Below are 12,064 nucleotides of genomic sequence, written 5' to 3' on the forward strand. Positions count from 1 at the left end.
GCCAGGCAAAGGTGGTCACTTCCTTCACTGAAGGACATCTGTGCCCCAGAGAGGTTTTTATAACAATCCATTGATTTCACACTCCATGTCACTGAGGTTTTTTTCCCCTTGAAGTTGAAGAATTATTTAGTTGTTTGAATTTAAGTTCCCCATCTATCAGGGTGGGACTTAAATTCAAGTGTTGAATCAATAACCGAAACCTTTGGTTACTCATCCAGTAATTTAATCGCTATGCTATCACACCCCATTAATGGTGCATTGGCCACTGAGTCTTTCCTGGGGGCATCAGGAACAGGAGCAGGAATAGGTCATTCCAGTGGTCGAGAATGCTCCATCGCTCCCAAAGATCGTGGTTGATTTGTGTCTCAATACTGCTTTCCTGACTGATCCCAATAACTCCTCGTGTTGAAGTGCAAACCAGACAAAAGTCCCGTACACTAAGTCGCAGCTTGATTGAGGTGGAGATTAGAGATGGGCTAACAACTCACCAAGTTACCACTCAGGTGCCAAGCATTCAACCTCAACAACTGCTGAACATGTTCAGAGACGGCAGGACAAAATAGTTGGCCAAGAGGTGCTTTTATAAGCTGCTTGGTGGAAACTCAACAGTTATTTGAAAGGTGGGGGTGGGGGAAGGAGTGGGGGAAAGAGCTGGCATGGGCAAGATGGATCAAATGGCCTCATTCTGTGTAAAGAAGGTTCTATGGAGACACAAGAGACCGCAGAAGCTGGAATCTGGAGAAAAAAAAACAAACTGCTAGAGGAACTCAGCACCTGTGGAGGCAAAGGGATGGTCGACATTTCGGGTCGAGACCTTTCATCGAGACAGGGTTGAAGGTTCTGCCCAGTTCTACCGAGAAGGTTCTATCCTAATGCAGACGCTTAAGGATAACCTCATTCCAGTTGATACACCATTCCTTCCAGAAGGAAAATCTGGCTGTGTGGAACTATTAAAGTAAAAGACAAGGAAAAAAGTTTGGTGAAAAGTATAAATTGAAATGAAGGAGCGCTGATGTTACATAACTAGGTGCATAAACTATATTCATTTCCATTCTTTTATTGAAAACTATACAGGTATGACCAAACGTAATGACACTTTTTAATATCCTATTACAAAACCCATTTTTTTTATTATTCATATATATACAAATGGAAGCAAGTCTACTGAACCATGAAGTAATGATTGTCTACAAAACTGCACCGGAATTTTTTTTCCCACAGATTATGACATACGATGAGGTTTCCAACTCTGACATTTAGAAACAATTTGTGTTATTCTTCTCTTTGTTGGCCAAACAGTCCACCAAGCATAACAGCCCAGTAAAAAACAATTCCTTGTAACTCTTAAGTGTCTAATGGAGATGAAAAATGTTCCGTTAATTTACTATAATTAGATTCCTTCATGCTTTATTTCATCCATACATTCCGGAGTTGAGGAAAAAAAATCAGCATTTATTCCCATAGAATCATAGAAACTTATGGCACAGAAGGAGGCCATTTGTCCCCTCATGCCTCTTCTAGCCAAGAAAAGAGTTATCCGACCTAATCCCATGCCTACAGTGAACCAGTGCCAAGACTGGAATATGTAAGGGGAGGGTTCGGATCGTTAATATAAATATATCAACGCCTAACAAATCAAAAAAGATAAACTCTCCTGTACAAATCAGAAGAGATAATGTTTGCAACCCAGCACTGTGGCTACTCTACACTTTCATATCAAGAAATGTCGAACATTGCTCACGATCTGGTTGCTTTAAATGTTTTCCATGGGAATTCAGATGATACCACCTAAAAAAGAGGCAAAGCAAAACTTTTAAAAAAAATGGTTCCCTGTTACTTTTTCTTGTTTCTCCGACACTGTCCTGCAACTGACACGAAAGCAAACTCAGTGCATTTGTTTGAGCAGCGTGATTAAGAGTTTACATTGTGCTTCGGACTGCCGTACATGTCAGCCAGCTTTTTGAACCGCGGTCCCCAGTCGCTGAGGTAATCATAGTTCTGGTCTGACGCTGAACTAATGGACTCTAAGGAGCTCAGTGACTCTGCCACCGAGCCATTCCCCTCGAAAGCGTACGTCTGTAGCGAGTCGTACGGAGGGGCGCTGGGGTCGGTGTCTGCGTTTTTCATCCTCTCCCAGATAAACTCCCCGAAGATGATGTTCTCAGGGGACATCTTGTGGGATGTTTTCGAAAAAAGCTGGATTTCCGGCGTCACGTCCCGTCGGGTCTTCACCTCCTGGATGAAGTTGAGGTTCCTCAGAGCGGCCATGTCGAAAGCCTCCGTGTCCTCCTCACCCCCACCTTCGTCGTCGTAGCGGACGATATTCTCCCTGATGTCTTTCTCCTCATCGAATACCAATGACTCCTTCTTACGCCGGCGCAGAGTCACAATAAGCAGAACAAGAACTGCAGGACAAAAGTAAGAACAGTCAAGGTCTGCTTCACTAGGAGGTCATTGTGTAGGCAGAAGGAATTAGCTTAGAAAGCAGGCACGATAGTGTAGCAGTTAGCATGATGCTATTACAGCATCAGCGATCCGAGTTCAATTCCGGCTGCTCTCTGTGAGGAGTTTCTACGTTCTCCCCATGGGTTTCCTCCGGGAGCTCCAGTTTCCTCCCACATTCCAAAGATGTACGGGTTAGGAAGTTGTGGGCATGCTATGTTGGCGCCGGGAGTGTGGCGACACTTGCGGGCTGCCCCCAGAACACTACGTAAAAGATGCATTTCACTGTGTGTTTCGAAGTACATGTGACTCATAAAGAAATCTTATCTTATCTTATCTTATTTCATAGCCTGTGCTGTCACTCAACTGGAGATGAAGTCTCTTAGATCCATTGAGATTCATAGAGTTATACAACACAGGAACAGTCCCTTCAACCCAATGCATCTGTGCTAAGCAAGATGCCTATTGATGTTAGTCCCATTTGCCTGCATTTGGCCCATATCCCACTGAAACTTTCCAATCCATATCCCTGTCCAAATGTCTTTTAAATATTCTAATTGTACCCAGCCCTACCACTTCCTCTGACAACTAATTCCATGTTAACACCATCCTCGGTGTGAAAAATTTCCCCATCAGATCCAGGCATAGTAGTGTAGCGGTTAGTGTAATGCTATTACAGCGCCAGCGACCCGGGTTCAATTCCGGCCACTGTCTGTAAGGAGTTTGTACGTTCTCCCCGTGTCTGCGTGGGTTTCCTCCAGGTGCTCTGGTTTCCTCCCACATTCCAAAATATGTATGGGTTAGGAGCTGTGGGCATGCTATGTTGGTGCCGCAAGCGTGGCAACACTTGCAGGCTGCCCACAGAACACTCTACGCTAAAGATGTATTTTACTGTGTGTTTCGATGTACATGCGACTAATAAAGATGTCTTATCTTTAAATCTTCCCCCTTTCACCTAAAACCCACGTCTTCTAGTTTTAGACTCCCCAACCGTGGGAAAAAGACCATGACTATCTACCCTGTCTATGCCCCTCATGATTTTATATACCTCTAAAGCCTCTCTCGCTTCAGGGAAAATAATCCCAGTCTACCCGACCTCCCCTAATAACTCCAGTTCCAGCAACATCCACATGGATCTTTTCTGCACCCTCTCTATAGAATATAGAACATACGGCACAGAACACAGAACAGTACAGGTGACATAATTTTAAGCTGATTGGAGGAAGGTATAAGGGGGATATCGGAGGTAAGGTTTTTACACAGAGTGGTGGATGCGTGGAACTCACTGCCGTCAGAGGTTGTGGGGGCAGATACATCAGGGACATTTAAGAGACTCTTAGGTAGCCACATGAATGATAGGAAAATGGAGGGCTATGTGGGAGGGACGGGTTAGATCGATCTTAGAGCAGGAGAAAACGTCGGCACAACATTGTGGGCCGAAGGGCCTGTACTGTGCTGTAATGTTCTATGTTCTATGTACAGCATAGGAACAGGCCCTTCGGCCCATGATGTTGTGATGAACTAATTAAACTAGTAATTAAATGCTGAACTAAACTAATCCTTTCTGCCTACACAATGTCCATATCTCTCCATTCTCTGCACATCCATGTGCCTACCTAAGAGCTATCGTATCTGCCTTCACCACCCCCATTCCAGGCACCCACCACTCTTTGTGTAAAAAACTCCCCGCACATCTCCTTTGAACTTACTCCCTCTCACTTTAAGTGCATCTCACCTTACCTTAATCATATTTTTTTCTCTGGTGTGGTCACAAGAACTGCACACAATACTCCAAGTCAAAGTTTTGTACAACTGTAATGTGATGTCTGATTGTACTTTTGTCGAGAAATTAATTATAATGGACGTGCCTTGAGTTAAAGTTACGAAATGTTTTTCATTAATCTGCCAGTTAATAAGATCATAGCTTATGTGATCTTTGTCTTCACTTTCATGCCTGATCCCCATAACCCTTGGTTCTCCCAATTCATAAGAATCTACCTCAACCTTGACTATACTCAATGACTCATCGTCAGGGTTACAGGATTCAGATCTGGTTCCAAATCCCTTTCCTTAACCAAAATGAACCAATCTCAGTTCTGAAATGTTAAATTAGCTCCCTGCTCCCACTGCAAACCCCTCCCCGCTACCACACCTGCTCTCCACAGATTTTTAGGAGAGACAGTACCAAGTTTCAACCACCCTTTCTGTGATAAAGTTTTCCCTGATGTCGGGCTTGAAGTGTGAAGCTGAGCACACGAAAAACCTAATGAATGCAGTTCAGTGTGAAAATGAAACAATTAGTGCAGTGTCGTTTATCAAACGCTCCCCTTGACTGGAGAGAGGTAGAGGGAAATCAGATGGCTTTTCCAACTGGAATCACTATTCAGTGGTTCCAAATGGAAAGTGGATGCATTTGGACATTGAATAATTCTCCATGAAAAGCACAACTGTAATTACCTTTCCACAACAAGTCTTTACTCCTTGCTGTGTAATGTGGTGGCATATAATTCATGCACTTAGCATTCACAGGGCAGCACTGAGGTAATCACATCTCGCCTCAGTAATTCATGGCTAGAAATCTGCCTCGTGGTGCAATAGAAATGGGAAAGGGATGCAAAGCGCAGGAGCATTAATCCATTCTCACTGAACCCTTGCTGAGAAATTGATCATTACGAATGAGCTTTATGTAAAAGTCATCGTAAGTCGCCCACAGCCCATTGTTTAAACACTGCCTTCTTCAGCATTCAATAAATCCATGGCTGGTCTGATCTTTGACATCAACTCTGGTATCCTGTCAGATGCCCACAATCTTTGCTGCTCCCCATGTCCATCCAGACAGAATTCAATGTACTTTGTTTTCTTAATGGCTCCACGCCCACAGTTCTCTGGGATAGAGAATCCCAAATATTCACAACCCTCTGAGAGGAGAAATTCCTTTTCACATGAGGTAAGATAAGATTTCTTTATTAGTCACATGTACATCGAAGCACACAATGAAATGCATCTTTTGCGCGGAGTTTTCTAGGAGCAGCCCGCAAGTGTCGCCACGCTTCCGGCGCCAACATAGCAAGCCCACAACTTCCTAACCCGTACGTCTTTGGAATATGGGAGGAAACCGGAGCACCCGGAGGAAACCCACGCAGACACGGGGAGAACGTACAAACTCCTTACAGGCAGCGGCCGGAATTGAACCCGGGTCGCTGGCGCTGTAAAGCGTTACGCTAACCGCCGCACACCCTCATCCTGAAACTGACTCCACCCCACCCCCCCCCCACCCCCCAACCAGTTCTAAATTCCCTTCTCTTTGGGTCAGGCCTGTGGAGGGAAACGGACGGTCGGCGTTTCAGGTCGAGACCCTTCATCTGGACTGAAAGACTAGGGAGGAGACAGCCAGTATAAAGAGGTGAGGGGAAGGGGGGGGGGGGGGGGGCAAGAGCTGGCAGGATGGATCTAGGTGAGGAGGGGTGGCAGGAATGGGGGGGGGGGGGGGAGTGGAAGTAGCGACAGAGGCTGGGAGGTGATAGGCGGAGGCGACAAATGGCTGCGGAGGGCTGCAAGGGAACCAGACTCCACCAGCTGCAACCGTTTGTTGAGTCCACCGATAACCTCCCTGCTTCTGTCTCCATTTCCACTCTTCCCTCCCCGACCACCTCTATCTGTTCATCACCCCCACACTCCTCCCATTGGGTCCCCTCCCCTCACTGCTCCCATCTGCGCTCCCCACCTCCTCTATTTGGTTCCATGCTCCACCTTCCTCTCCTATCCAATTCCATCATCTACAGCCCTTTGCCACCTCCACCTATCACCTCCCAGCCTCTTGTCGCTATCTCCACCCTTCCCTCCCCCACTTGTCTCCATCCGCCAATCATGCCCTCCTCGCCTGGATCCACCTATCACCAGCTCTTGCTCCCCACCACCCCTTTATACTGGTTATCTCCCCTCTGTTCAGTCAGTCGAGATGAAGAATCTCGACCCGAACTGCCCATTTCCCTCCACAGATGCTGCCTGACCCAAAGAATTCCCCCGGCAGTTTGTTTTTTGCTCCAGATTCCAGCATCTGCAATCTCATGTGTCTCCCTTACCTTTGTGTCAGCATCTATCCTGTAATCCCTTCGTTACTGGACACCTCATGCTATTGATGAGAATGTGGTGAGGGGAATAAATGGAATTAACATAGGATCAGAGTAAATGGGTGATTGACGGTTGTCACAGACTCTCTGGGGGCTGATGGACCTGTGTCTGTGCTGTATCTCTCTACGACTCTTGATGACCTCTTTCAAACTCCAGAGAGCCTAGGCCCAACTATTCCTCGTAAGGAACCACTTCATCCAAGGAATTAATCAAGGGAACCTTCTCTGTGCTTCTCTGAAGCAAGCTTGCCCTTCAAGGATGTTCCTAGCAACCTGCCTTTCTGAACAGTGGAGCGGCAGAAATCATTGAGAACTCGGTGCCAATTAACAATTGCTGGCTGCGTTTTGCCCACTTCAAGTTTCTGGATGTCTACTAATAATGATAAATGCCATTAAAGTCAGCATTAATTATCCAGCAAGTGTTGCCAGTTCTGAGTGAGCTGGGACTTGATCTAACTTAACAGGGATTTCAATCTCCCCTCAGACTAAAGTTCTCACTCCAGATGTTTGCAACAACTTGCAGGACAAGGACACACCAAATGATATATTTGTCTACCTGTATAATTTATGTTTTTCCTCTGAACGTTGTCTCTCTAATGCTATGTGCCTGTGATGCTGCTGCAAGGAAGATTTTCATTACACCTCTGCATACACATACTTGTGCAGGTGACAATAAACTCAACTTGTCTTGCGATCTGCACTGCACTTTCTCTGTAGCTGCAGTACTATATTCTGCATTCTGTTTTTCTTTTTACTACCTCGATGTTCTTATGCAAGGCATGATCTGTGGCAGTTAGCGTAACGCTTTACAGTGCCAGCGACCCGGGTTCAATTCCAGCTGCTGTCTGTAAGGAGTTTGTACGTTCTCCCCGTGTCTGCGTGGGTTTCCTCCGGGTGCTCCGGTTTCCTCCCACATTCAAAAGACGTACAGGTTAGGAAGTTGTGGGCATGCTATGTTAGCACCGGAAGTGTGGCGACACTTGCGGGCTGCCCCCAGAACACCCTACACAAAAGACGCATTTCACTGTGTGTTTCGATGTACATGTGACTAATAAAGAAATCTTATCTGACTGGATGGCATGCAAACAAAGCTTTTAATTGTATCTCTGTACATGTGACAATAATAAACCAATACCAATACCAATATCTCCGCTTACCCAGTAGAGTCAGCACACAGGCCAGTATAGCAATGAGAGCTCCAGTGCTGAGCCCAGCAGGAAGGGCAAAGGCTTCAGCATTGCATGAATGGGCCACGCCTTCGTCATCGCAACTGCAGACTCGCACGGTGAGGGTGTTGGTGCTGCTCAGAGCTGGAGCTCCATTGTCCACAATCACGATGGGCAGGAAGTAGACAGCCTGCTCATGCCGGCTGAAACCATCTCTCCTCGTCAGGATCACAGCGGTGTTATCTACAGGTTATTTTCAGTGAAGAACAATTGTTATTGCTGCATAGAGTTGCACAGAGCAGAGAAAAAAAAAACATGCAGAGCATTTGGTAATATTCAGAGATGGTTTGACCAGATAGGATATCCCTCTACAACCAATGAGGTGCTTCAGAAGTGTAGTCAACCCCTAAGCACAGGTCCAAGAACTTCAGAAGCTCAGAGCAGGAGTAGGCCACTCGGCCCCTCAAGCCTACCTTATCATTCAATACGATCATGGTTAATCTACCCCAGGCCTCACCTCCACTTCTAAGTCAGTTCCCTAAAGCTCTCAACCCCCGATCTTTCAAACAATGTATCTACTTTCTCTTTAAATGAACCTAATGAGCTAGCCTCCACAACTCTCTCAGGTGGAGAATTCCAGGGGTTCACCACTCTCTGCAAGAATAAATCTTGACATACCTTGGTTTTAAATGACCGGCCACTTACCTTGAATCTATGACCCCTCGTTTAAGACTGTCCAACTAGTGAAAGCATCTCGATATCAACCCTGTCATGCCCCTTTGGATTTTGTCTGTTCAATAAGATCACTGCTTGTTCTTCTAAACTCCAAAGAATGAAGACTCAACCTGTTTAGGCTCTCTTGATCTGTTGGATCTATATTCTTCATTTGGAAGAATGAGGGGTCATCTTATTGACATTGCATTTATGCTCCACATGAATTTCCTCCCACTCAACTTTACAGCACGGAAAGAGGCCATTCAGCCCATTCAGCCTCACCCTATCAGCTTTCTCATGAAGCCAGCTTCCTAAACGTATCTCAGGCCATCACCTCAACCTCTACCTGTGGCAGCAAGCTCCGCCTTCCCACCAGACTCTGGGGAAGGAAGTTGTGGCTGATTTCTCTGTTGGATTTTTCAGTGTATGTCCTGATGGAGTTTTAGTCAATAAGAAATACCTGAGGTTTCTTTTGTTCTGCACTTCAAAACCACTTTAATGTCTATAAGGGTCTTAAGGTGGCTTATCTGTCGTTAACCACCCAAGAAGAGCTTAGTGTTCCATTTTTTGTCCAGATTCAAGCATCTGCAGTATCTTTTATCTTAGGCAGGAAACAAATATTTGGCTGAAGATCCACCCCTTGCCCTGTTGGGTCTTTGGGTGCTAGTACATAGATATTGGACCTTGTTGGATTGGGTTGGCGACATGGAACAAATAGGCCATCACGGATTCACCAAACGGCCTGAAGAGAGAAGTGTGCCTAATCTTGTGAAGTCACTGACTCTATATCCACTTTAAAATCACTGAGTATTTCTCTTTTAAGAACACAGCATGAAGGTGAGTATGCAGCAGAAGACTGCAAATCAGTGAAGAGGCAGCACGGTAGGCTCCAATTGGTGGAGTGATGTGTGCATCACACTAGTGTAGCGGTTAGTGTAAAGGTATCCCAGCGCCAGCGACCCGGGTTCAATTCCAGCCACTATCTGTAAGGAGTTTGTACGTTCTCCCTGTGACTGCATGGGTTTCCTCCGGGTGCTCCAGTTTCCTCCCACATTCCAAAGACCTGCAGGTTAGGAAGTTGTGGGCATGCTATGTTGGTGCCGGAAGCGTGGCGACACTTGCGGGCTGCCCCCAGAACATTCTACACAAAGATGCATTTCACAGTGTGTTTCGATGTACATGTGACTAATAAAGAGATCTTATCTTCTAAATCACTGATACAAGTCAGAGTGGTTAAAGAAACACACTGTGAACTCCAGCCCTGAACATATATATCAAGGTGGGATTGAAACAATCCATTTAACCGGCCTGGATGTCACCAACTGCCCAAAGAACCTCAACACCTGGCTTTAACACGCAATGTATACAAAAGAAGGGATGTGAAAAGTGCTACATAAGTGCAAGTCTTTCTTGCTTTCTAATGGATACCTATTATATGTCAGTGTCTGTCAGTAAGGTGACACTTTGCTTCATACTCTAACTCGTATCTCAGTGTCACAATACAATGAGCTGCTATATGTGACATATTCAAATGAAAGTCAGCATCCATTAAGTACTTCTTTTTTCAATTCGGTTGATTTTAAATTGGCACCATAAAATTCGTCTTTGCTCTCCTGTTCTCAATCCTGCCTTCTTCAGTAGCTCAGCGCGCCCTTGAGTGCATCACTGCTTAATTATGAGGAGCACCCGTCACCATCCATCATTCAGTGACACAAGGACGTGTTGTTCAGTGACACAGGTCTCCAGCGTCTTCACTCTTTGATTGATCAGCTCCACAGTGAACAACATGTTTGCACTGAAAAGCCATTAACAAAGCAAAAAAACATTTTTGTCCTGCTGTCATATCACAATGTAAAATGCATGACATTAAAAAGAGGTCACTCTCTTTTCCGAGTCTATTCAACCTGATTTAGAGAATCGTTTGCAAAGTAGCCAAGAAATAAAATATCTTTCCATTCTCCCACTCGGTCTAATTTTTTGCTTTAGTTCAGAAGGGTCACCTTCAGTCAATTTATTATCACACCATAACTTTGCAACCATGTTGCTGAAGACCACAGGAATTGCAAAAAAGAATTGTGTCTATGGCATTGCATCTTCCCCAGACTATGAGAGATAAAGGAAGACTTGCATTTCTATGGCACCTCACGCTTCCCTTTGTGGTCATTCCAGAGAGCGAAGTGTTTTTGAAGTGAGTTCCTTGCAGTGAAAGGGGAAATGAGTCTACCAATTTGTTCACAACAAGGTCCCGGAGACTGCAATGCAATAAGAATATCGGTCTTTAGATATCATATAGATATCTAAAGCCTGATATCATAGATATCTTTAGAGTCATACAGATATACAGCATGGAAACAGGCCCTTTGGCCCAACTCATCCACGCCAACCAAGATGCCCATCTAAGCTAGTTCCATTTGTCCATGTTTGGCCCATATCCCTCTAAACTTTTCTTATCCATGTACCTGTCCAAGTTGACATTGATTGGCTGGGCCTATTTTCTTTGAAGAGAATGCTGAAAGGAGATCTAACAGAATTATATACAAAGAGGGCTGAACACAGTGGATAGTGGGAGGTTATTCCCTTTGGTGGAGGGGTCGAGGAATAGAGGCCATAGATAGAAAATAGAGGCGGAGAGCCTTAAGAGTGACACAAGGAAAAGCTTTTTTTATGCAGTGTGTGGTTGGAATCTGGAATGCACTACCTGCAGCTGTGCTGGAAGCAGGTTCCACTGTGGCCTTCGAGAGGAAATTGATAAATATATGGTGCTCAATCCTACCTTAGCTACGGACCACATCTTGAACTACCCTGAACTTGTCTCTGATTGTATCTTTTTTGCACTGATGGCTTGATTTGCACAGTTTTTTTTTCACTGTCTGGTGTAATTTGTGTTCCGTGTTGTCTGAGTCAATGTGCCTGTGGTGCTGCTGCAAGCAAGTTTTTTTTATTGTACCTGTACCTCACCAAATGTGTGGACATGACAATAAACTCGATTTGACTTGACTCGACCTGACACCTGAACATAATCACTCCACTGTTATAATTGCTGCCTGGGCCTCAAGCTCTGGAATTCCTTTCGCAACCTCTCCTCCATTTCTCATTAAGATGCACCTTAAAGCCTACCTCTTTTGCCCAGCTTTCGGCCAACTGCCCTAATATCTCCTGAGGAGAGAAAAAAGGGCTTGGGGGTGGGTGCAACGAGCGATTCGTTCTGCTAAAGAACCATCACGGACAAAATGGGCCGAATGGCTTCCTTCTGTGCTGTAACCATTCTGGTTATGATTGAGCAATAAATAAGTGGTGGTTCCTTGCTCTGAGAAATAGAGCCATAGGATCTTTGTCAATCACCCAGCAAGATTACTGGAACAAAAGTCAGCACCTCTGATAGTGCAGCACTCCCTCAGTGCTCACCCTGATCATTTCTGCTCAGGTCCCGGGCTTCTGACTCAGAGGCAGGAGTACTACCTACTAAACTTGCTGAAGCAGGAACTGTGGAAAGAGACCACTTTTGTTTTCTCGGTGTTTGCAATAATTTAGACAGCAACATTTCTGGCCCGACAGCTAATCCATACATAAATTACGATGGAGACCAATTACTCTGTCATTAATATCCAGCAG

The 12,064-nt window shown here is 45.2% G+C and overlaps 1 protein-coding gene across 2 annotated transcripts in view; it reads right to left on the reverse strand.

The window, feature by feature from the left end:
- Positions 1 to 12,064, reverse strand: part of cdh7a (cadherin 7a) — a 177,094-nt gene that overhangs the window by 17,230 nt on the left and 147,800 nt on the right. Inside the window, exons 11-12 of one of the 2 annotated variants that reach the window (XM_052022763.1) lie at positions 7,730 to 7,981; positions 1,171 to 2,405 (exon numbers count right to left, since the gene is read on the reverse strand). The exons of the other annotated variant lie outside the window; for it this stretch is intronic. Coding sequence (XP_051878723.1) covers positions 1,912 to 2,405; positions 7,730 to 7,981 — 746 coding nt within the window. The 3' untranslated portion in view covers positions 1,171 to 1,911. Of the gene's footprint in view, positions 1 to 1,170; positions 2,406 to 7,729; positions 7,982 to 12,064 lie in introns of those variants that run through there. 2 annotated transcript variants of the gene reach the window in all.

The sequence above is a fragment of the Pristis pectinata genome, chromosome 9, assembly GCF_009764475.1.
Source record: "Pristis pectinata isolate sPriPec2 chromosome 9, sPriPec2.1.pri, whole genome shotgun sequence".
Lineage (NCBI taxonomy): Eukaryota > Metazoa > Chordata > Chondrichthyes > Rhinopristiformes > Pristidae > Pristis > Pristis pectinata.